Here is a 25,604-nt window from a genome sequence, read left to right as displayed (position 1 = left end):
TCAGTTCTGCTTGTGCTCCACTTCGCCCCACTCCCTGGTGGGGGGAGGGCTCCCTGATGTATAGAAGAGCTCTACTTTCATTGGTTCTGGGATTTCCTCTTTTAGGTCCTGCAGGGGACTGTCCTTTTTGCCACCAGCATTTTTAGAAACAGATTTTATTAGGCCAGGCTGTGTCCCTATCATCTTCTAGATCCCTGTTTCTCCTGACAGGACAGCTCATACTGATTGCCCTTGGGAGATAGACACCTGGGGGGGCCCTGTCACCCCTCTATGCCTCAGAGCTTCATTGGTGACACAGGGACAAGCACTTCTCCCTCTCCTAGGCTTGTTGTGAAGATCCAATCAATCAGGCCTGTTCAAATGCCCAACCCATGATAAATGTTCAGCCAATATAGCCATTATTTTGTTGTTGTGGAACCCAGAGAAATGGAAAAAAAAATAGGAAAGGGCTTTTTGGGATGCTGTCTGTAAGGAGTTAGTCACCTTGGTTCTCCCTCCTGTTGGTCCCCAGGGTGGCTGGGAGACACCCAGCACTTACCCAGGACACTGAGCTGGAAGTGTTTGGTCTTCTCCCCTACAGCGTTGGCTGCAATGCAGGAGTAGTGGCCAGAGCTAGACAGGTTGGCCTGGAGGACCTGCAGGAGGGCTCCATCTGGAGAAATGTGGTGGGCGTCTCCACCAGTCAGGGGCCGGCCATCTTTGAACCACATGACCTTGGGCTGTGGGTGGCCTGTGAGGGGGAGAGGCAGGTTAGACAATTCAGCAGGTTCTGACTAGGTTGGCTAAGAGGTCAGAGGTGGCTTCCAGATAGGGCAGAGGACATGGATTCTCCATCTCCGTTAGAGGCCCATGTAGCAGGACAAGGTACAAAAGCAGCCACCAAGCTTGGCCTGGATCCTTTCCTACGTGGTTGACTGCCTTTTCCTTATGGAGGAACTGAGATGGGTGGATGTAGACAGGCAAGACAGAAAGGCAAGTTATTCCTCTCATCCATCCATCCATCCATCCATCCACCCACCTACCCACTTCCCCATCCATCCATCCAAACCATCCATCCATACCTCCTTCCAACCATCCATGTACCTCCCCTTCCACCTACCCAACCTCCTCCCTATCCATCCATCCATCCATTCACCTACCTATCCATCCATCCATCCATCCATCCACCCACCCACCCACCTAACTCCTTGTCCATCCATCGATCTATTTATCCATCCATCCAACAACCCACCCACCTCCCCATCTATCCATCCATCCATCCATCCATCCATCCATCCATCCTTCCACCTATCCATTCAACCTTCCAGCCAGCCAGCCAGCTCAGCCCAGCCCACAAGCCTACTCTCCCCGACACTGGGAAAGCCATGGTGACAAAGCAGTGCTTGGGTCCTCAAGGGCCTCAGAGCCTGACTGGGGCACACAGAGATCACAAGGTTACAATGGTCCAATGTGATTAGTGCTGGGACAAGAAAGCTCTGGGTCCTGTGGGAGCCACGTGATGGTAGCCCACAGGCCAAAGGGGTCAGTCAAGGACTGAAAGTCCTGAAGCTGAGGTCTGTAGTCAGGTGAGGAGTAGGGAGGGAGTATTTGGGGGCAGAGACACAGTGAGTGCAAAGATGAGCAGGGATGTGGTGCCAAGTTAATGATATAGAGAGACCTCTCTGGGGAGCAGTAGGGCTGAGGGCATGTCAGGATCCCTGGGGACCGCCTCCTTTCTGAAGCTGACTTCTCATGCTTCTCCCGGCCCAAAATATATGTGGCCCCTACCTGTGGCATTGCATGTCAGGTGAGCTGTCTGCCCCTCGGGGACCTTGACTGCTTCCTCCAGGCCCTCGTTCTCAATCCTGGGAGGAACTGGGAGAAGCAGGGACACAGCTGGTTACTGACCAGGGTTGGCTGAACAACCATGAAGCCAGAAGGCAAGAGCCCAGAACTAAGAGCCCAAGGCAACTGCCTTCAGTTCCCTGTGCCTCAGTTTCCCATCCCCTTGTGCCTGCTTCCACGGAGCAGTGAGTTCAATAAACATTCGTTGCTGGCTGAGAGAAGTACAAGAGCCTCTAGGGGAAGGCCCTGATCAGGAGAAGGCAGTGGGGTGGTGGTGGCTCCCTTCCACTTTGGGTTAGTCTCTGCTGTTTCCAGAAAGTTCCATGGCAGCCTCAGAGCAGAGGTCGTTGATCAGGCAAAGAAAAGGAGCCTCTCTCTCCTTCCTGTGCAGAGCCCCCTGGTCCAGCATGAGCCCTTCATCCTAGACATAGCCCCCCAGCAGCTCCTAGGTGGGAGAAGAGTAATTCATGGGATGCCCATGAGAATAGGGCTACGACATACCCAGGACCTCGACGCTGAAGTTCCTCCGAACCTCCCCAGCCTCATTGCTTGCCAGGCATGAGTAAAGACCTCTGTCCTGCTCCCGAGCCCGGGTTATCCTCAGCATCCAGCCCCCTGGGGAGGAAGAGGAGTGGGCTCCAAGCACGGCGATGAGCAGCCTCTGTCCCAAGCTGAGCCCCGGCCGCTCACCAGGAACAGGAGTGCATGGAGTGTGTAATTAGATGTGTACGTGTCTGCCTCCCCCAGTGCTGCATTTCTCAGATAGGGAAACTGAGACCCAGGAGGGTAAACAGAAGAAAGGGAGCCCGCTGGACTTCAGACAGGCACGTGGGTGAACTTGAGGAACTTGAAGGTGAACCTGTTCTAGTAAGAAGGACCTGTCACCTGGCTACCCCTGGTTCTGGGCACTGGCTGGGGGTAAACGGACAGCAATGGGCTCTGTAGTCCTGGCCCAGGCCAGAGGTCCCCATTCTATTCTAGTGGACCTGGAAAAAAGCCGCCTTCTCCCAAGGGCCTCTCAGAGGCAAGCCAGCTCCTCCCAGGGGAATGTGACCAAGGATCATCTAAGACCTGCCCAGGGAAGGCAGATACATAGGGCATGTTATTACTGCTGTTCCTGCCCCCGGAGCAGGCACCACTAATGGATTGTCATGCTCCCTCCTGCCCAGATGTGGTCTCTGAATTCGTACCACAAGGCATCTGAAAGCCCTCACCAAGTGCTCAGAAGTGGAGCACAGGGAAAATTTATGTGCCTTCCCAGCTTTGGTTGTGTGGAGCAGTTGCTGAGTCACTGAGGCTGAGCTTCAGTGATCTCAGAGTTCCTGTAAGATATGGATGGGACACTGCCTCTTGGGCCTCCGTTTCCCCATTTGTATACCAACAAAAACCATCACAAATCAACTTTGTGGGGAGGATGAATATTCAGAGAAGGTGCTTAGCTCAGTATTTCAAAAGTTTGTTAATATTCTGGGGGATGTTATAGATGGGCCATGAGATTTTTTTTTTTTCTTTTTTGCCACAGGGCTTATCAGAACCTTAGCTAGGCAAATAGTCACTGTCAGCCTTCCAGAGGAGGGCAGGGGAACACAGCAGGAAGTCTTTTCCCGAACTTATTTAAATCCAATTGTTTTTCCTGGCACACCTCACCTAGTCAGTGTTTTTGGTTGCACTCTTCGGGGGACCAGTAGCCCAATGCTTATCCCAACCAGGCCTAGCAGCAAGGGGTCAGAGGTCATGGGCATGTGATAAACAGAGGTAGAGGCAGAGGGCCAGACCTGATAATCAGGTACTCCCCTGACTGGCACCTTACCTGTCAAGAGGTAGGTGTCCTCCCCGGGGCTGATGGGTTCCTCCCCTCGGAACCAGCGGACCCCCGGGAGTGGGACGCCTGTGGCTTCACAGAGCAGCGTCAAGGGGCTATGCAAGGCGGCAGAGACATTGGTCAGCTGGTGCGAGTCTCCGATGAGCTCTGGGGGTTCTAGGCACAGAGGAGAAGCCGCATTCAGGGTGCATATGGGGTCTGTATGCTCCTTCCCTGCCCGCAACAGCTGTCTCCCTGCAACGACCCCCACCCCTATTCGGAGAGTCCAAGTAGCAGAAGTGACAAGGTCAGTGCAACTCCCCCTGGCGGGAGTGACCGATGGCCACAGGCTGGGCTTTGGTTTCAGGCAGGCACCTTGAGCCTCAGTTTCCCCACCCCCTCAGAGAGATGCCAGGAGAATCCAACCAGCGCTTAGCACGTGCCTATGCTGAGCAACGAGATTGGCACTAGGGACAGTCCCCTGAATCCACATGCTGGAGGTAAGTGGCACCTCTGCACTTTCTGAAGGATCCATTCACAAAGGAAACCACGCTCCATCAGGCGGACATAAGTGGGTGAGGCCAGGGATCCCCAGGGTGGGATGGGGTGGTGGGGGTGGGGGTGGGGTGGGGTGAGGGGTGAGAGGGGAGGGCATGATGAGAGCGGCCTCCCTAAACCCATCCCTGCCCACTTGATCTCACCACTTCTTGCGCCCTACCCCGAGGCATACAGTAGGAGCTCAATAAAAGATTGGCATCACGAGGCTGTTGCAGGCCCCTTGAAAGTGCTGTGTCACCTCTCCAGGCCTCTGTAGAGTCTGTTCCCTCTGCCCTGCACACTCTTCCCCATCACCCCGGCACCCAGTGAACTCCCCCTCAGCTTTTACATTTCAGCTACAAGGTCACCTCCTACAGGAGGCCGCCCTGACTTCCCACAACACAGTTCAGACTCCTTGTCTCTCACAGGCCCTGAGTCGCCCCACGGCACATGTGTCACGCAGGGTAGAGGCTGCTTATTCCCCTAGGGCCAGGGGCAGGGGAGCAGGAGAACAGCAAGTGAGGAGAAGGAGGCAGGCAGAGAGGGCTACTGGGAGCCAATCCCGACTCTGAGAGCAGAGCTCAAGGCTTCCCCAGCCAGCCGCCGGCCTCCAGCAGGAACAAGGGGCTGCGGGACGCCCGGCTGGCTCAGCGGTTGAGCGTCTGCCTTTGGCCCAGGGCATGATCCCCAGGTCCTCGGATCAAGTCCCACATCGGGCTCCCTGCATGGCGCCTGCTTCTCCCTCTGCCTGTGTCTCTGCCTCTCTCTCTCTCTCTCTGTGTCTCATGAATAAATAAATAAAATCTTTAAAAAAAAAGAAAGGACGGGCTGTGCCCCAGGCTGGGCCGTGCTGGCTCCGGCGTCCCGCCCCCCGCTCCAGCGCAGCGGTGCTCACCCAGCACAGACAGCGCGAACCTCCTCTCGGCCCAGCCCGCCGCGTTCTCGGCCACGCAGCTGTAGTGCCCGCCGTGCGCAGCCCGCGCCCGCTCCACGCGCAGGCTCTGGCCCTGGTTCTGCAGCCGCAGGCCCGGCTCGGCCCCCAGTGGCCGGCCAGCCCGCTCCCACGTCACCCTGGGCGGGGGCTTCCCGGAGGCATTGCACCACAGAGTGGCCTCCCCGTCCCGGACCACGGAGACCTGTGTGTGCGGCTCCCGGGGGCCAGAGATCTGGGGGGGAACTGAGCGGGGGGGGGAGAGAGAGCGCGGGTCAGGAAGGCCGCCCTCGCGGCTGGGGCACCAGGCACTCGTCATGAGCCAGCCGCACCCCCACTCAGGCCTCTGCTCCCCCAGCCCCTTGCTGGCTGTGTGACCTGGCCAGGGGACGCCCCTCACTCTGGGGGCATCCACTTTCCATTTCTGTGATGGGGTCACAGCCCTAACCTCCGTGCCTCTCCCGCACCCCGAGAGTCAGGAGCAGGCCTGTTCCGGGGACAAGGTCACACAGCACAGCCCCAAAGGCTTGTGAGGGGTCTCCTTCCCCAGAAACCATGGGCTTCCTGCACCTTAAACAGTCACTGGGGCCGTTTAGGGGCAGGGTGTTATTCCACAAGTGGGATGCTGAACATGCTTTTCCTGGTTAATTTTCTAGAACAATTTTTACAAGGCTGCCTATCTAATTTCATCCCCGCTGGACCAGTCATTGGAGACAGGTTTCCGTTGTGTGACCGAGCTTCACATAAATTTTATATTTCTCTGTTTCCAACTGTTTCAAGATATATTTGGTGGGACGCTTAGGTGGCTCAGTGGTGAGCATCTACCTTCAGCTCAGGTCATGATCCCAGGGTCCTGGGACCGAATCCTGCACCTGGCTCTCTGCGAGGAGTCTGCTTCTCCCTTTGCCTATGTCTCTGCCTCTCTCTGTGTGTCTCTCATGAATAAATAAATAAAATTTTTTAAGAAAAAAAAGATATATTGGGTTTCTCTGGGCCAGTGAAGGCTCCTGAGGATCCTGTCACCCCTCTCTCGTGCTGAAGTCACAAGCTGTAAGAAGCCAACTGGGGGGAGCAGGGTAGGGCAGCTTATAAAATGCCAGCTGTCTAAGAGGGCATGTGAGGTTGTTCTAATTGCCACAGCTCCTGTCTCTGCTTGGGTTCTGGAGGGTGCAGTCCGCCTTCCCAGAGTGCCTGGTTGCCCACCCTTCTGGCCCCTTCCACCTGGTTCAGGTCATCCCAGCCCGGCTCACCATGCACCTCCAGCAGCTGGTCCTGGCTGCTATTTCCCGCCACGTTGCTGCACTCACAGGTGTATGTGCCCTCCTGGGCCGGCTGGGTCTGTCCCAGGTACAGGAGCCGCCCCACGGCTGACACCTGTTCAAGGCTGTTCCCCTCCCCTGGCAAGGGCTGACCTGGATGCAGCGAGAAAGAAGCCCCTGGTCCTTCCACCCAGAACATTTGTCCTCCCTCCTCCCTTCCCCACCCCAGCACATCCTGATCAACATCTTTTCACATCTTCAGGTGTCCACAGACATGTCACATCTACCAAGAAGTCTTCTGAGTGCCAAACCTGCTCCTGGCCCCCCTTCTGAGCTCCCCTAGCCCCCTGGCTTCTCCTCATCCCAGATGTGCCTGCAGGTCAGTGTCCTCTCTGCATCTCAGCCCAGGAGGGCAGACCCTGCCTCACATCCTCCCTGAGATCCTTAAAAGCTCCTCAGAGACTGACACATAGGCTTCAACGATGGGTACCGAATGATCCATCCATCTAGCTGCAGTGACCTGGGGAGGGAGGGCAAGTGGCTGTCATGGTTCCCCTGGTGGCAAGAAGATTCCAGCATCGAGGAAGGGTTTGGAAGCCTCAAGGCACAGGAGTGAACACCACCTTCCATCATCCGGTACTCCTGCATGGCGGCCAGCCCTCTGGACTCTGTCACCCTCAACATGTGTTCTGGCAGTGGGGAGGAGTCCCAGAGGCTCCCCTTACCTTTCTGTCTGTGTGCTCACCCCTGCTGTCCTGCCCTGCTGCTCCCAGATTGATCTCGAGCTCAGATCTCTCGCCTAGCTCCAGACACCTGCCCCCCTGCCTGCTTGACATCTCACTGGTGACTAACAGAGGTCCCCATGTGGACAAGCCCCAAACTCCAGGCTTGCCCCCTGACCATCTCTCCCTCTCCGAGATGCTGGCCCCATTCTCCTGACTCTCAGACCAAAACCTCGAGTTACCCTGACTCTTCCTTCTCTCCTCCTATCCAACCCAGCAGGAAATCTGCCAGCACTACCTTCGAAACACATCCAGACTCCACCCCCCCCCCCCGCCCCCTTGCCATCTCATGGCTCCCCGCCTAGTCCAGGCGGTCAGGATCTCTCGCCTGGAGCCCTGCAACAAGCAGCCTCTCTCAGGCCATCCTTGCTCTCAGTGATCTGTTCTCAGCTGGCTGACAGGGTGAATTTGCTGAAATTGGATGTGTCCCTCCTCTGTCCAGAGCCCTTAGGGTAGCCCCATCTCTCTCAAGGGAAAAGTCAAGATCATTACAGTGGCCTCCCATCCAGCCCCCACTGCCCTGGTGACCATCTCCTGCTACCTCTCCTTTGCTGACTCTGCTCCAGTCCATTTCCTCTTTGCCCATTCTTCAAACACGCTTGGCTTATTCCTGCCCCGGGGCCTTTGCACCTGCTCACACCTCTGCCTGAAATGTTCTTCTCTGCAATATTCTCATGATTGTCCCTCCCTCACCTTCTTAAATTCTGCTTGGTGAAACATCCCTGGCCACCCAGCCTGAAACTGCAAACATCTTCTCCCTCTTTTGGCTTTACTTTTCTCCATAGATGATACTTCCCATCAAAGTTATTTGCTAACTTTCTGTTTATTATTTGACTACCCCGACCCACCATCATATTTCCAGTGCCTAGAAAGGGGCCGGGAACAGAGAAGCTCTCAGTAAATATTGGTTAAGTGAATGAATTCCAACTATTTATTGAGCACCTATTCTGTACCAGGTGCTGACCTGGAATTCAGTGGTGGCCAAGACAGTGCCCCTCAGGGCTCAGACTCATGAAGAGTAGATACTGAAGGACTAAGACGGCTACATGACAGGTTAACACACACGGGCTGTGTCCAGGAGGCCCTGCCCTGGCCTGGGGTGGGGGTCAGGGAGGACTTTCTGGAAGAGTCCAAAGGACCCATCCAGCTCTCACTGGCTGGGAAGGAGCTGGGGCACCTGGCAGACTCGGGGACGGAGCAGAGAGGAGCTGTGAGCAGCATCACTTCTGTAACCAGCATCCTCACCCCTGTGCATAAGCCTACCTATCTCCAGTTCAGCTAGGCTGTGGGGTGGGGGCACCCAGCGAGGCTATGGGGTGTGGGGCAACGATGGACACAGTCATACCGTCCTTCCTCCAGGAGATCTTGGGGAAAGGGATGCCCCGACATTCACAGGACAGCCTGGCAGGGTGCCCTTTGGTCACGGTCAGGGTACGGGGTTCCCTTGAGGGGAACACAGGAGGTACTAGAGGAAGAACAGAGAGAGAGGGGTGTGGGGTGAGCAGTGGGCTGGGGAGGGAAGGGATGGGCAATGGAGAGAGCCAGTATCCTGGGACCACCGAGGTAGCATTCACCCGGGGCAGGGGGGGCAGTAGAGCCAGGCATGCCAGGGGCAGGGGAAGGGACCCCAGATCCTTACCCCAGACGTTCAGGTTGTAGTGCTTCTCTGAGCGGCCCGCCTGATTCAGTGCCTCGCAGGTATAGTGGCCTGCATCCCCCACCTCCGCTCTGCTCACCTGGCCAAGATCAAGAGTGACCCATCAGTGGGGGCAGCAAAGAGATGGGGTTAGCCATGGACAGACAGATTGCGTGATCTTTGGCAGATCACCTTACCTCACTGCATCCCTACCTCCCCAGCTGGAACGCAATGATAGCACATCTCCCACCTATTGCACCGTGATGTTTCCAGAAGCCACGGCTGGTGGTGGCCTGACATGGGTCAGGTACATGGAACGAGCTGCCATTTGGGGAGCCTCACCCCACTTCATATCCACAGCCCAGCCCTACTAAGGATGATGGGTATGTGGCTGGCCCAGCCCCTCTCCTGCCTTTAATCTGCTCCTAGCTTCTTTGGAAAGTCCAACAGAAGAGACCAGAATGGAGGGTGGAAAATGAAGGAGGGTGGGAGCAGGAGATCCTGTCCTCAGAGGTCAGATCCCGGCAGAGGGGGTGATGAAGCTAGGTTGTGGCTTTGAAGAATGTAGAGGACGAAGGGCGGGCATTCTGGGCAAAGGAAACCAAATTGAGGTGCTTAGCACTGGGAATGATCATGTCACAAGGTGGAGAGGGGAGGGAAGAGAAGAAACGGGCTGGAGTGGAAGGTTCTCCCCAACAGCTGGAGACGTACCTCCCCTTCCCCTGGCTGACATGGACGAGCTGTTCTAGGGGCTGGCTTTCTTTCTAAAAGAACCTCAGCCACCCCAGAAGAAAGGTGGCAAGGTGCTTACAGGTGCTTACAGGTGAGGCCAGTGTGGTCAGGCCATTGCCTAAGGTGGCACAGCCAGGAGGAGGCGGGGCTAAAATTTAAATCCAGGCTGACCCCAGAGTCCCTGATCCTAGCCCACCCTTCCCTTGCTGGGCCAGAAGCCCGATGAAGGGCTTGAATGCCCAAAGGCCAGGAGGTTTTTGAACAAGGAGTGGAAAATAGGTGGGAAGAGAAAGGCTCAGCTTTGTGGGGACCGAGGGAGGCCCTGCAGCAGCTTCTGATCCAGTCAGGGCGGGGGTGCCCTGGGCACTGGGTCGCACTGAGCTGAACCAGTCTCGGCAGGGCACCCACAGGCCCTGCTCTGCCTGGGGCTAGCTCTGCTGAGTGGACGCCCCACCAGCCCCCTAGGAGGCCACACACCTCCAGCAAGGCTTTGTCTGCAGAGAGGTGGATGCCAGGCCTCAGCTCCAGGGGGTGGCCGTCCTTCCTCCAGCTCAGCACGGGTAGGGGCACAGCTTGGCTCTGGCACTCCAGGGTCACTGACTCATTGGCCACGACGGACATGTTCAGCTCTTCCCCAAGGATGCTCGGCGGCACTGTGGCAGGAGGGCAGGAGAGGGGTCTCAGGCAGGTGAGGGACCGGCAGGACAGGGCCAGGGCTGCTGTCAGGCCAACCACTTTGGCAGCCAGGAGCAAGCCCCAGGGGATGCGGAGTCAGGGTTAGGAGGGGGCCTCCCCACTGTGCGGTAGCCCTCTTATTCCCCCTCCAGGACCTTCCCCATCCTGCTCCAAGACCAAGCCCCCAAATCTGAATGTAGCATGGTCACAGCAAGGTCAATATCCCATATGCAATTCTGTGTTTTAGCTGCACACAACGATACCATCGAGGAAAAGCAGGTAAAGGGGACCCAGGATCTCTCGGTATCAATTCTCTGTGAGTTTACAATTATCTCGAATTTTTTTTAGAAACATAGGATCTTTATTTCTTTTCTTTTTTTAAGCATCATAAAAGCAGATCCCTGAGGCACTTTTCCCCCCGATACAAAAATAACCAGAGCAGGGTCGGGGTTAGGAAGGCAAAAGCATGGTCTGGAATCAGAGCTCCTGGGCTGGTGTCCTGTGTCTGCCACTCAGTCACTGTGTGAGGCCCTGGAGATGCTCCTCAGCCTCTCTGGGCCTCAATTTCCTTATCTGTAAAATGGGAGTAATCAAAGTCCCCACCTGGTGGAGGCCCCGTGCACAGTGAGCCATAGTGAGCACTTCAGCATGCCACCAGCAAAGGGAAGGAGCTAGAACAGACGGCTCCCTCACCCCTCCTAGCCAAGGCTCTATGCTTCCTAGCATTCTCCCGTGTACCTCCGCAGACCCCCACAAAATCCCACAAGAGGAGTTGTTAGAACAGCAACTGTAACTATGTGCTTCATGAGTGGAGTGACTCCCACGACAACCTCTGAGGTGGGTGCTATCTTCGCACCCACCTGTGCTTTCTTTCACAGATGAAGAAAGAGAGGCTTGGGGGCACCTGGGGGGCTCAGTTGGTCAAGGGTCTGACTCTTGATTTCAGCTCAGGTCACGATCTCAGGGTTGTGGGGCAGAGCCCCGCATCGGGCTCTGTGCTCAGTGTGGAGTCTGCTCGTCCCTCCCCCTCTGTCCCTCCCCCTACTCTCTCTCACTCTCTCTCTCTCTCTCCTCACAAATAAATAAATAAAATCTTAAAAAAAAAAAAAAAAAAAGGAAGCTCAGAGAAGCAGAGTGAGTAGCCCAGGCTCACAGAACTAGGAAGTGGCAGAAGCAGGATTTGAACCCGCGTCTATGACACTCATGAGCCCCAAACATCCACCCCACTGCCCTTCCTGAACGGAGTTACTCCCTTCGACGTAGGACAGTAAGAACATCCGATTCCTGACTTGGCCCCATGCTCCTCCTGCCATGTCACGCTCGTCCCGCTTGTTTCCTGAACACAGAGCTCCTGGCTGTGCAAGCCGCCCGCTCACACCCACCTGTCCACGACGGGGGAGCTCGCCTCCCACTGACCCCCACGTGAAGGCAGCCATACTCTCAGGCTGGTGCCACCCACATCCACCTGCCCCTTGCCCCTTGGATGTGGTGGGGGCACCCCTGGCCCCAGTTTCCTGAGCCACTGGTCTGGATCAGACAGCACCCTGAGGCTGACACTCACCGTGGACACTGAGGATGACATCCCGGCGGTCCTCGCCTACTGCACTCACGGCCACACAGGAGTAGCTGCCAGAGTCTGAGGCCCGGGCGCTGGCCAAGGTGAGGACCCGGCCCCCAGGGAAGACCTGTGCCCCCAGAAGGAAGCCCACATGAGCTTATGTACCTTGAGGGGCAGTGCCCACACCTTCACGTGCTGGCCCCACTGCCGGGCATGCCTGGGCAGCAGGCTTCGGGCCCCAGAGCCCCCCACAATGCAGGGGAAGTGGGAGCTGTGCCTGGACCTTGGGCCCTCTGCCAGCCGGTGGGCAAACTCCATCAGTGCCCCCAAGACAGTCCTCCGGAGCAGCGCTACTGAGCCTTTGAACCCCAAGTTTAAAATATACAACAGACTTCAAAGAGAACCAAAGGAGAAACGTAAAATACTTCAATAATTTCTATATCAATCATGTGATGAATAGACTTTTGGATAGTCTGAGTTGATGAAAATATTTCATTAAAATTGATTTCACTTATTTCTTTTTACTCATTTGAATGTAGCTACTAGAAAATTTAAAATTATGTATACAGCTTGGAGCACCTGGGTGGCTCAGTCAGTTGAGCATCCACTTCTTGGTTTCGGCTCAGGTGGTGATCTTGCGATTGTGGGATTAAGTCCCACGTCAGGCTCCATGCTCAGTGTGGTGTCTGCTTGAGACTTTCTCTCCCTCTCCCTTTGCCCCTCCTCCCCATGTTATCTCTCTCTCTCAAATAAATGAATAAATCTTTAAAACGAATAAATCTCTTAAAAATCGCATTGGTGGCCTGCATTATCTTTCTGGAGACCATGTGACTCGAGACTCTCCATTTAGCAGCTCTCCTTCCTCCCTCCAGCAAACCATCCTCGGTGGCCCCTCCTTCTCCCTCACGTCAGAGCTCTCAGGGCCTGACCTCTGCTTCTAGCACCTACTGAAGCACCAGGGAGGAGAGCCAGGGCTGCCTAGCCTGCTGACCTGGAGGCCAGAAGGCCCTGCAGTGGACACAGGGTTTCCATCTTTCAGCCACATCAGTGTGGGGCTGGGGGCTCCAGTGGCATTGCAGGTCAGCCGGACCGGGGCATTGAGCAGCACAGGGCCTGGCAGGCTGGGTGGCAAGGTGATCCGAGGAGGCACTGAAGGGTAGCAATGACACAGGGTACAGGTGAGTCCCATTGGGAGCGAAACTGGAAGGGCCCCTGGCTGGGCCACCCCACAGAACACACAGACACAAACAAAAGTGCTGCGACTGCCACTCCCAACAGACGCACATCACTCTGTATCCTCAAGGTGCTCATCTCATTCTTGTAATACCATCATGAGGCTTCTACAGATGGGGAACTGAGAGTCAGAGAGGGCAAGTCACCTGCCCAAGGTTGACCAGCTAGAAAGTGACAGAAATAGTACTTGAACTTGAGTCCTCTGGTCAACATGAGGTCATTATTATGGGGATGGCATGGGGTAACAAGGCTGAGGACTCCTGGGCTGGATAGATGGATGGATGAAGGATGCATGGGTAGATAATGGTTGGATGGATGGATGAATGTATGATGAATGGATGCATAGATGGATGAACGGATGATGGATGGATGGATGAATGGATGATGGATGGATAGATGGATGGATGGAAGGACAGATGGTGGGTGGATGATGGATGATGGATGATGGATGGGTAAACAGATTGACAGACAAATGAATAAAAGGACAACTTTTTGGACAAGGACCCCTTCAGTCCCAGGGCAGCTCACCATTGACCCGTAGCCCATACTGCAGCTCTGTACTTCCTGCCACATTGGATGCCACACAGCGGTAGTTCCCAGCATCAGAAAATCGTGCTTGCTCAATGTGGAGAACTCTCCCATCAGCTGACACTGTCACTCCCTTCCAGGCAGAGACAGGCTGGCGGCCCTTGAACCAGGAGATATCTGGGGGAGAGATGAGAGATGCAAGCAGTCCTGCCAGCCCTTCAGACTGTGTCTGGATAATGAGCACCTACAAAAGACTTCCGGGGTGGCCTTTATTTGGAGTGCCCTTATTTCAGGCATCAGAGCAAGGCGGGTTCTCCAGGAAGAAGGCTGGGAGTGGAACAGGGCAGTGTGTCTGAGACAGGACAGAGGCAGAGGGGAAGTCCCATGGGGTGGAGGCTGGGGCAGCCAGGAGCAAGGAGAGTCAAAGCCAGCCCTGCACCCTCCTCACCACCCCTCCCTGCCGGGAAGCCACGACAGAAACCTTTAGAGGAAAACATGGTGCCCCCTAAAGCAGCAGCCTCATAAGCATGGACCAATTGTATCCTCAGCTTCCTTACACCCTGCCAGGGCCCACCCCATCTGCAGAACACATACTCCTAGCCCCAAGTTCCTGGCCTTTCCCCCACTGCTGGTCTAGAGAAGAGCCCTGGACAGACAACAACTCAGGGCTCCCAGTCCTTGGCCTGCCAAGCAGAGGGGTCTTACCAGGAGGCGGGACGCCCGAAGCCAGACACTCCAAGGTCACGGAGGCATTTTCTAGCACGGCCTTGTTCAGCGGGCCCGGCTCGATGTTGGGGGGCACTAGAGGAGACAGGGAGAGCCCTGGCTTGGTGGATGGGGGCTCTGGGCGGCTTATCTCAGCCATCCCTCTGCCCCTCCCCGGCCTTCCTAAAGGGTCCAGGCAATAAAAGCCCCAGACGGCTCATGTCCTCTGACCAAGGAACCACACTCCTGAACCCGCACGAGAACAAAGTCATTGGGCTGTGAACTCTGTGGCAGTCGTATGACGGGGACGACCCCAGTGCTCACCCCGGTGGAGAAGCAGAATGCTGGGCAGCCATGAAAAATGACAAGACAGGGATGTGTCCACACACACCAGGACGGGAACGAACCCACAAATGAATAGGACAAGCAAAGCCAGGTATGAATGCGACAAGGACATGCAGTGTTTTTAAAATCCCATTCCTTTCCCCACCCCTAGCCCCCCAGAGCAGCCCCAGGGGCCCCCATGGGATCACCCACCATCCAGCACCCTTGTCCTTACCCAAAACCTTGAGAGTCACATCCCTTTTGCTCTCGCCGGCCAGGCTGGTAGCAGCACAAGTGTAGATGCCTTCATCCCTTAGGTCCACCTTCTCGATCTGGGTCAGGGGGGAGGGATGACAGAGTGTGTGCCATGGGGACATGGGGACGTGGCACCCTGTGCTGGAGGGTGGTCAGAGGGATGCAGGGACACAGTGAGCAGCTGGCTTGCTGTAGACCCCAGGGGCAGGAGAAAGGAGTCAAGGGGACAGTTGGGCTCCGGGGCTGGAGTTCTAGGCCATGTATTCAGATGCCAGGGATATGTCCCTTCCCCCCATTCCATCCCTCCCGTAGCTGAGCCTTCTGAGACTCCTCTCCTCTCCAGGCCCACCACCCAGTGTTCATTCTTCCTCCAGGCTGCCAGGGCCCCACTCGGGACCAGCGGGACCCTCCACCTCTGCCCGGTTACCCCACCAGCCCTGGGGCCCCTGGCTGTACCTGCAGTTTTCCCCCCAAGGCTGCCAGGGCCACCCCATCCTTCCACCAGCGGAGACTTGGGGTGGGTGCTCCAGTCCCCACACATTGGAGGGTCACAGGCTGTAGGAAAGGGACTGTGATATTGTCACCTCCAACGATGGCCACCTCTGGGAGCTCTGGGCAGGGGGAGAGGCAGGGAGGGCCCAGGTCAGGGTCAGGAGGGGTGCAGTGAGCACCCAGCCATCTCCTCAATGCCTGGAGTGTGGGGAGTATCTTTACAGGGTCAGCCTCTGGCTTCCATCCACTCAACTCAACAGACACTTGGCTTAGGGGGAGAGCACCAGACTGGGAACCAGCAGAGCAGGTCTTCCTTTTAAAATTCTCCTACCCATCCATCCACCCATCCATATGTGCATTGAGCATCTCTTCTGTACCGGGCTCAGGGGTATCATAGAGAACAGTGGCTACAGCGCTGTCCATGCAGAGCTGGGCAGTGGAGACGAGTAACCAAATGGGCAATTTTAATACAGCAGGTGGAAGGCCATGGCCATGGCAGGCTAGGCAGATTAGAAGCACGGTGGGAGCAAGGAGGGCTTCCTGGAGGAAGGGGTGTTTTAGGCCAAACCTGAAAGATAGGAAGGCACTAGGCAGGCAAAGACCAAGAGGAAGAATATTCCAGGCAGAAGAAATAGTCTTTGCAGGCTTGGAGGTGAGAAAGCTGATGCGTTTAAAGAATTGAGTGGAGTTCAGCGAGGTCAGCATGAAGAGAGCAAGCAAGCAGGTGAAGAGAGGGGAGGGGAGTGAGGGCCTGTGGACAGCACACATGACAAGTGGGGAAGCAGCTAGGGCCAGCCTCTCATTCCTGTGTCTCTTAGGGGGCAGTGCAGCCTAGAAATACCATCTAGAAAAGACCAGCCCTGGGCCCTTCCCTTGTCCACCAGGCCTACAAAGGACGGCCACGGGCCCCTGGCTCTACCCACCCACAGTATCTCAGGCTGCCCGTGCCCCCTCACCGTGCACGGACAGCTCCACCTCAGCCCCCGCAGTGCCCGCCTCGTTGGTGGCCTGGCAGGCCAAGAGGCCCTCATGGCCTGGCTCCACACGGCTGATCTGCAGCATGGCCCCCCGTGAGGCCACCTGCACCCCAGCCAGCTCCTCGGCGGGGCGGCCGTTGTGCAGCCACCTGAGGAGGGCGGGGAGGGGGACATGTCGGTCAGCATGAGGCCAGGGCAGTCAGGCTGGGCAGGCTGGCTCCATGGCCTCTTCACACTCCCAGGGAGGGCGAGTACTTCCCACCCCCACCAGCCCCCACCCTGCCCTGGCCTCTACTGCCGCCCCTTACGCACTGGAGAGTAGGTACTGGGGAGCCCGAGGCCTGGCAGGAAAGTTCCAGGGGCTGTCCCACGAGGGCGGTCACCTGGCCCACGCCTTCGGCCACCAGGAGCTGTGGGGGCACTGTGGGCAGGACCCACCAGTGGGTGTTTGGAGCCGAGCAAACCCAAGCCCCCAGCACCTCCGGAGCAGGATCCCAGCCTCACCCCTCCGGCCCCCCAGGAGGCCTTCTGGAACCACAGGACGAGTTAGCCCTTCTGGTCTCCCCACAGGCTTGGCCTGTTATTAAATGCCTGTCTCCCCACCAGACTGAGGCCTCAGGAGTCTCATCTGCCTTGACCTCTGCTTTATCTCCGATACCACCTGGGCCTGGCCCAGAGTTGATGCCTAAGAAAAGTCTGTTGGATGGAAGAAGGCAGGCAAAGGCCCCACCCCACCCTGGAACCGAAGCCCAAAGCCCAGCTTTGGGCCTCAGGGAGTCCTTGATAATGACCATCCCGTTGACCAGGAAGCACCTGGGAGGCAGAGTGGGGTCCTATCCAAAGCGATCTGGCTTGGGGTCCGGAGCAGGAACAGGAATCCTGCTCCTGGGGCTCAACTCTGTCCCTTTGTGTAGTTTGGCAAGACCTCCAGCCCAGATCTGTGTGTTCATATGTCTTAGGTGATACAGGCACGCAGGGCGCTTTACCCCCTGGCATCCCCCCAGGGCGGCAGGGACCCACACATAGTGGGGGGAGGAGGGGTGGTCCATAGCCCAGGTGACCCGGATCAGGGGGACAGTCCCCGGCTCACCCTGCACCTCCACGGAGTACTGCAGAACGGCCTCCCCGGCGGGGCTGCTGGCCACACAGTTGTACAGGCCTCCAGACGCCTCCCCCAGGCCCTCCAGGGTCAGCACACGGCCTCCTGCCTCCAGCCACGTCTCGTTGCTCTCTGCCACGGGCAGCCCCTCGTGGTGCCAGGAGAGGGTAGGGGGTGGCTGGCCTCTGGCCACACACTCCAGTGCCAAGGGCCTCCCCGCCACAGCCTTCACCACACGAGGCCCTCCTCCTGCGCCCTCGATGGTGGGTGGGACTAGGGAAGAAGCACGGGACTGCTCAGGGACCAGAGCGGGACACCAGTCTGTAACCTGCCCAACAGGCCAGCCCATTGTAAGACCCTTGTTGACCTCATGCCCCCAGGCTCACAGCACTCTCTCCCTCCTCTGCCCTGGGCCGCATCCCTCCCCTAACACTGCTTGCCTCTTCTCTCCATCCCGCCAACCCTGGGGCTCTCCAAGAGCAGAACAAGAGCTTATCTGTGTGCCTCAGTGGCTGCACACAGTAGGCCTCTGCATCTGTGGAACCAAAGCAATGGGCTCCTCAGGGCCCGAGACCAGAACCACTGCTCCTTCAAGACCCCTCCCTGGTCTGAGGAAGAAGACACCTGGGGCAGGCCAAGCCCAGAGGGCCTGGTCTGTGGGGGTTCAGCCTTTGATGGTCAAGGGGGTAGCCAGAGGGGACTCCTCTCTCCCTCCCTGAGAAGGGCCCCCAAGTGGCTGAGACCATGGAGCCCTCACCAGGGGACATGGGAAGATGACAGCCTGGGATGAGTGTCTCAACTTTGTCTGAGCCACAAGCCCCTTTGAAACTTTTATGAAAATACACTTTCAGGACACGTGGGTTGCTCAGTGATTGGGCGTTTGCCTCGGGGGCTCAGGTCATGATCCCGGGGTCCTGGGATCGAGTCCTTCATTGGGATCTCCACAGGGAGCCTGCTTCTCCCTCTGCCTATGTCCCTGCCTCTCCCTCATGAATAATTTAAATCTTTCAAAAAAAAAAAAAAAAGGAAAATGCACTTTCCATTGCATTTCCAGGAGGTCCTCTGATCCCCAAATGAGCATTCCCGAGATGGCAGCTGGGCTCATCCTCAGAGGTCTGCCCCACGCAGCCCAACTTACCTTCAGGATCTCCATGGCTCCAGGGCCCAAGCCTTCCTCATCTTTGGAGGCCAGAGCTCTGGAGCTGAGTCCTCCTGAGGGGCCAGGATGACCCAGTGACCTGCCCTCTGGGTGTCAGACCCTGCCCCTGCCCACCTGCTCCCAGCTTTTCCTGCCCTCTCCACGTATCCTCAGAGCACAGTCCCTCAAGGTGGGTCTATACCCAGGTAAACAGCACATTTATGGTCAGACCCCCATCCCCACCCCATGAACCAGGTCCCATCACCTCCTAGCAAGTGACCCGCAGCCAGCCTGTCATCCCCAGAGCCCACTTTGCTCATGGGTAAGGCAGAGACAGGGAGACAAGGGCCCAGGCCCCTGAACCCTGATAAAATGAGCTGATGTTGTGAAAAGCCCCAGGGGCCCTGGCTTACAGTGAGTGATTAATGAAGAACAGTTAATTATTCACAGAGGAACAGTGACAAGGGCTATCCCTGGAGGGGACTGCGAATGCAGATTCTTGGCTGGGCTCTGCCTGGACCCCCAGATAGGCCCCTCTGCCCCTGGCCTCAGCATCCTGCCTGTCCGGGTGAGGAAGTCAGACACGCCGAGATGGCCATGTTCCCTGGGCAACTCCTTGGTCTCATGATCCTAGGCCTCTGGCCGCTCCCCTCAGCGACTTTTGAAGACAGGCCCACCACAGCCCAGAGGCCCCCGCCCCCACTGCCCACTCCAGCTGCCCGATGCCCGCTGCACCCCCCAGCCACTCACCATAGACCTCCAGCCTGGTGGTCTTCTCTGTGACACCCACGGGGTTGCTGGCCTGGCAGGTGTAGGTGCCAGCATCCAAGCCCCGGGCCCTCTCCAGCTGCAGCTGCCGGCCGCCCCTGGTATAGACAGCCTCTGCGCTGAGCGGGAGGGAGGCCCCGTCCTTGAACCAGGTGATGTCAGGAGCAGGCACTCCTCGGGCCTCACACAAGAACCGCACCGGGTGGCCCTCCATGACGGCCACCTCGCTTGTCCCGTTGGAGCCCCAGATGGTGGGAGGCACTGAGAAGGACAAGGCAGGGGCTGCTGGTCACAGGGAGCCTCCCCGGAGCCAACCCCAGAGTGGTAGTCACACGCCCATTGACCAAAATTACTGCACGTGTCTCTGGTTCCTATTACAGGGCACGGAGAGAGTAGGGGATCTGGGGATAGACGGGGAGGCCTCTCGGGAGTTGTTGATGTGGGTCCTGGTCATCACAAGAGGTGCGGAGGTGGCAGAGGAGCCACAGGTCTGGGCTCTGGACCCACTCTGACCTTAACTCACTGCATGGCCGGGCACAGGTCACTTTCCCTCTCTGGCTCTCAGTCTCCCTATCTGCACAATGACCAAAATCAGGGGTTCACCACTGGTGACACCCACGGTGATCCCTGGGGGTGCGTGGGCACAGCATGAAATAGCACCATGCATCTCAGGACAGAACAGCTCCACCCTTCCCAAAATCCTTCCATCCTGATAATGACAAAGGGAAAGGTGTGGACGTTTGGCTGACTATGCCCTTAACCCTTCTAGTACTTTCTATATCAATGCTCTCTTGCTGTATTTGCTTTCACAGCTTCTTCCCTGAAGGCCAGGTGGCCCTGGCTTCCCAATTACAGTTGAGATATTAAATATCCTTTTAAATAGGTGAGTTTTTGTGTAAGACAAGGAACTTGATTTTAAAAAAATTTGGAGAAATGGTCATCGCGAGCAGGATCAGGAATAGTAAAGCTGCAAATCTGGGGATGGGGACAATGGGATTTGGGGACACTGGGCCAGGTTCCCTGTCCCTCCCCCCAGCCTGACTGGACTGGGGGCTGCTCCTCCAGGGCCCCCCTCTGCCCTGTCCTCCCTCCATGCAGAGGACAGCCGTGGTGGGGGCCGGGCTCACCCTGCATCCTGAGCTGGAAGTCCTTGGCCTGCTGGCCGGCGGGGCTGAAGGCCACACACTGGTACCATCCCTCATCCCCCAGGTGACTGCTGGCGATTCTGAGAACCTGGCCATCCTCTTGGAGCTGGACGTGAGGGTCTCCTGGTAGGATGGGCCTGGAAGGAGGGTCATGAGAACACCACCAGTTAGGCTGGTGCTGGCAGGGCCAGGCTGCTCAGAGCAGAGCCTGCCGCTTGTGAAAAAGGAATCTTCAAGGTTCACCATCGCCAAAAGGTGCTCGTCCACTAGGGAATGGGCACAAAATGTGGCTGATCTCTATAGTGGAATGTTATTCAGCCATTAAAAGCAATGAAGTATGGGGCACCTGGGTGGCTCAGTTGGTTAAGCATCTGCCTTCGGCTCAGGTCATGATCCTGGGGTCCCAGGATCAAGCCCTGTGCTGGGCTCCCTGCTCAATGGAGAGTCTGCTTCTCCCTCTGCCTCTGCCTCTCCCTCTGTTCGTGTTCTCTCTCTCACTCTCTCTCTCTCTCAAATAAAATCTTAAAAGAAAAAAAAAGTAGTAAGTGCAGGCACATCTCACTTTTTTGTGCTGTGCAGATACTACATTCCTTACAAACTGAAGGTTTGTGGCAACCCTGCATCGAGTAAGTCAGTTGGCGCCGTTTTTCCAATGGCATTTGCTCCCTGCATGCCTCTGTCATGATTTTGGTCATTTTCACACTATTTCAAACTCTCTCATTATCATCGTATTTGCTAGGCTGTGATTTGTAGCATATATTTGTTATCCGTGATTGCAACTTACCAAGAGCTCAGATGATGGTTAGCAATTTTTAGTGATAAACTATTGTTTATTAAAGTAGGTCCGTTGGTTTTTAGACACAATAGTGTTGCATATTTGATAGACTCCAGTATAGTGGAACACGACTTTTATGCGCACTGGGAAACCAAAAAACTCATTTGATTTGCTTTATCGCGATATTTGCTCTCTTGCAGTGGGCTGCTGCCGAACCCGCAGCATCTCTGAGGTGTGCCTGTGCGGATCTCTGCTCCAGCACGGATGAACCCCGAGAACTGGGTGCTAAGTTAGAGACGCCGGACACAAAAGGACACGTGCTGTATGACTGCATGAAACTTATCTGAAACACAGGTAAATCTATAGAGACAGAAAGCAGACTAGTGGCTGCCAGGAGCTGGGGGGTAAGAAGGCAGAGGCTGATGGGTACGGAGTCCCCTTTTGGGGTGATGAAATGTTCTGGTACTAGACAGAGGTGGCTGATGGTGTGCCACACTGTGCGTGTACTCAATACGACTGAAGTGCACACTTAAAATGGTTGATTTTATATTTCACGAATTTTACCTAAAAAAGAAAAGTTTAAAACAAAAAAGCAAGACTGGCTAAGTCATGAGACAATCCTGCAGGGAGAAAAGGAGGGTGTCCCCTGGGTAATGCCAGGCTGGGGCGGGAGATGGCCCATGCTGCCCCCTGCCTGGGCCCTGGGTGGCACACCTTCCTCGCAGAATTTGCAGCACCACTCCCCCCAAGGTCTCCCTCCTCTCGGCCGCGTCCTGGGCCCCAGCCTCATGCCACCCACCAAGAAGACCACTCACTGCCCATCCTTGGTCCATTCCACCTGGGGCGTGGGGACCCCTGAGGTCCGGCACTTCAGCTCCACCTCTGCACCAGCCAGGCCCAGCACCTCCTGGGCAGCCCCAGATCCCAGCACAGAAGGAGGGACTGGGGAGCGAGGGGCAGAGGGGTGAGAACTCTTCAAATCCTGCACAGGCAAAGGCCCTGTGGTGGGCCTTCATCTATGCGGGTCCCCAGCCCAGTGCACCCTTCCCTCCCCATTTGTCCTTCACTCGAAGCTCCCTGGCTGGATGGGGACCCTGCTCTGTGCTTTCTCAGCAGCTTGCAGGGCCTTCTTGTAGCACATACAGGGCTAATTATGTGACTGTCTAATGTCTGTCCTGATAGCTCTGCAAGGACAGGGACAGAGTCTGCCATGGGCCCCTCTGTGTCCCGGACTCTCAGCAGGCAAAGACTCCCTCTTCCCTGCCCCCCACAAAAGGGTAGGGGCTCAGGCCTCACTCACTGAGCACGAGGAGATGGAAGTCCCGCTGGGCTGTCCCGGCCTGGTTCTCCGCCCGGCAGGAGTAGAGGCCAGAATCGCCCTCCTGGATCCTGGGGAGGTGGAGGGCCTGAGGCTTGTCCGGGAGACGGTGACTGCTAGCCTCAGGGATCTGGGCAGGAGAGGCCAGGGGGAGCTGGTAAGAGGGGTCTGGCCACTCCCCAGCATCAGCAATAAGAAACTGAGGGCGAGGGAGCTGATTGTTGACTGCAACCTGGGGCTTCTGATTCCCAAAACAGTGCCATGCCGCCTCCACCATGCAGCCCCCCAGGCTGCCTTGTGAGAACACAGTCCTCCACTGCCCAGCACATTCCCCCAAACACCTGTCACATCTCCTTGTCACACCTGGCACATGTAGGTCCATACCCTATCCAAATCCCACCCACAACCCAGACCCCCCAGAGGACACCCACCAGCTGCCCATCCTTGAGCCACACGATCTCAGGGGCTGGAAAGCCATTTACATCACACTCCAAAGTCAGGGATTGGCCGGCCATGCCTGACACATTGGTCCTGTGCCCGTCTTCCCGGATGCTGGGGGGCACTTGGGGGCAAAGAGAAGCAGAGGCACTGTCCCTTCCCGAAACAGCCATACCCACACCCCATCTGGGCCGCTCTTCCTGGGTTGGACAGGCAGTCTCAACTCTTGCCTTTCCCCAGATTCTGGGGGCCCAGGATGTCCACCCCAGTCCCTGATCTGACTGCCAAGAGCCATGTGGAACTGGGGATGCCACTGCAGCCCGCCCTGGGACTGCACACCCAGTTGTTCCTGGACACTGTGCCACTTTCTCTGGCACTCAGCATTGCAAGATGCTGGAGCCCCCAGATCCATCTAGTTCTACTTATAACCTGTTGTCATGGTCACCTGGTGGGGGTGGGGCAGATTCCTGAGTTGTAGTCTCTGAAGGTGGGGCCTGGGTATATCTTTGTAACAAACTTCCCAGGCAAGTCATTATGTAGTAAGCCAGGGTGGCTGGTCATGGGGATGTGGAAGGTGGCCCGTTAGGAGAAGTTAAAACTTCCCCTAGGCCTCCATGATGCCCATGGGCCCCCTCCCTCTGCCCACAGCACCCTGGATGGGGGTGGACGGGGTAGGAAGCTCTCCCTGCTGCCGGAAGGATACAACACTTGGGTCAGTTTTAGCAGCTGCAACCCCGAGGTGGGCTTTGGGACACTCACTGCCTCTGGTGCTCATTTTAAAATGAATTTACCTACAGGACCCTTTTAAAAGCTATTTATGGGGTTCTAGGTCCTTCCCCTTACACTGTCTCCATGGGGGTCTCTCTGGGGAAGGGGTGCCTGCCCATACAACCTGCCACTGTCCCCTACCCCCAAGCCCCGCCCCCAGTATCCTGCCCTGCAGTGAGCTCTCAGGCCCGGGGAGCTGGCACTGCCACACCTGAGCACCCTGGTGTGCCACCAGTAAGCGTGTACCCCCCCACTCTGGGGTCCCTGCTCACCATAGACCACCAGCTTGGCTCTCCTGGACGTGGAGCCTGCCTCATTGGTGGCTTGGCACTTATAGTCTCCACTGTCAGTGGGAGAAACTGAGGCCAGAAACAGGGAGCCCTCATCCAGCACCTCCAGGCCTGGCCGGCCACGCAGGGGCTCCGAGGATAGGCCCTTCCACCAGGTGACCTGCGGCGTGGGCGTCCCTGGCAGGGAGCATGGAGTCATCAACACAAGTGCCCTGTCCTCTTCCCCCTCTGCACCCATTTCCCCACCTTGTGCAAATGTTGCTGACCCTCCAGCAGTGGGTCCAGGCACCTCCTCGTCCCCCCTGACCGGCCAGCAGGTTCAGCTCCCACCCACCCACCCACTGCCTCCCACCCAGTGCAGCAGGCTCACTGGTCTCCCGGTGCCCCGAGGCCACAGGCAAGTGGTCAGAGCCCTCTTCCCGGTTCCCATCTCAAAGAGGCCCCATCTGGGCCCCCGTGTTTGTACTCCCAGCCCCATCACCTGCCCCGCGCTCCTTTCTGCCCATCACCCCAGCCTTCTACGGAGCACAGGATGTCCTTACTTAGAGTTCTTTTGCCTAACGCCTGTCTCCTCAGCCCAAGGGCCAGGGTCTTTGCTAGAATTCCCTGCTGCCCCCCCCACTGCAGGGCCCAGCCCTTAGGGGGCGCTACATGAATGAGCCTGCCTGCTGTGCTCAGCATCCTGTAGGGCACCAGGTGCCCTGGGATCCATGCAGGAAATGTGGGAGGCTGGGCTGCCCTTCCCTCCACTGCTGCCACACCCCCAACCCCACCGGGAGTGCCACCATCGCCCTGGACTCCCTTCCTGGACACGACTCACGTTGGACTGTCCAGGTCCATCTCTGCCGCCAGGCTGATGGCTCCCACGGCCTGGCTGGCGCACAGTGGACAGCTGCCCCACTGGGGCTGGGCACACAGGGGGTCCCCAGATCCGTGCGGCAGGAACGACCCAGCCTCCTGAGCACCACACATGCCCAGGAGGCTGTGGCCCCCGGGGGTCATAGCAGAGCTGGGGTCCCCGCCCTGCTGACCTGCTGAATGACGATGTGAGGACAAAAGCAGCCCTCAGCCAGCTCGGCCCTCCCCTGTGCCACGTAGGAGGGGGCACTCCCCAAACTCACAGGACAGCAGCCTCACGCCTCTGCCACCCCCTCACTCGCGGCCAGCGTCAGTCACTGGGCCCCACAATGTGGGCTAATACATGTGAGCCAATGCAGCACCCCACAATTTCTCTCCGTAGACCCATCTCTCCCTGTCTCGCTGGCTCCCAGTTCTCAGCCACAGGGAGGAAGGGGTGAGCAACCCCTGGGTGGGCATGGGGGGCAGTGAAGACGTGGCACGCCCAAGGCATCCTTGAAGTCACATCTTTCTGGAGGGCTCCTGGCCCACTCCACCGGCACCAACCAATCTGCCTGCCGCCGCAAGGAGGAGGAGGTCCTCGGCCACCCGTGCTCCATGCGTCTCACGTTCCACCAGACGTCCACTGCTGCCGGGGCCTTGCTCCCCACTGTGGGCACATACGTGCGAACACGCACACCAAACACACACACCACACCACCCACATGGATGCCATGCCACACACACCACACTATACCCCCCCACCACACATCCCACAG

At 57.2% G+C, this 25,604-nt stretch overlaps 1 protein-coding gene across 1 annotated transcript in view; it reads right to left on the bottom strand.

The window, feature by feature from the left end:
• HMCN2 (hemicentin 2) overlaps positions 1-25,604 on the bottom strand; it is a 146,592-nt gene that overhangs the window by 50,434 nt on the left and 70,554 nt on the right. Inside the window, 24 exon segments of the mRNA XM_041724913.1 lie at positions 539-730; positions 1,768-1,854; positions 2,326-2,439; positions 3,635-3,802; positions 5,058-5,339; positions 6,344-6,505; positions 8,480-8,599; positions 8,774-8,870; positions 9,980-10,155; positions 11,739-11,862; positions 12,727-12,884; positions 13,497-13,673; positions 14,202-14,297; positions 14,761-14,857; positions 15,237-15,391; positions 16,229-16,398; positions 16,562-16,670; positions 17,340-17,621; positions 19,237-19,515; positions 20,382-20,536; positions 21,990-22,116; positions 22,475-22,622; positions 22,924-23,054; positions 23,971-24,165. Coding sequence (XP_041580847.1) covers positions 539-730; positions 1,768-1,854; positions 2,326-2,439; positions 3,635-3,802; positions 5,058-5,339; positions 6,344-6,505; positions 8,480-8,599; positions 8,774-8,870; positions 9,980-10,155; positions 11,739-11,862; positions 12,727-12,884; positions 13,497-13,673; positions 14,202-14,297; positions 14,761-14,857; positions 15,237-15,391; positions 16,229-16,398; positions 16,562-16,670; positions 17,340-17,621; positions 19,237-19,515; positions 20,382-20,536; positions 21,990-22,116; positions 22,475-22,622; positions 22,924-23,054; positions 23,971-24,165 — 3,801 coding nt within the window.

The sequence above is a fragment of the Vulpes lagopus genome, chromosome 12, assembly GCF_018345385.1.
Source record: "Vulpes lagopus strain Blue_001 chromosome 12, ASM1834538v1, whole genome shotgun sequence".
Classification (NCBI taxonomy): Eukaryota; Metazoa; Chordata; class Mammalia; order Carnivora; family Canidae; genus Vulpes; species Vulpes lagopus.
This window is presented reverse-complemented; position numbering and strand designations above follow the sequence as displayed.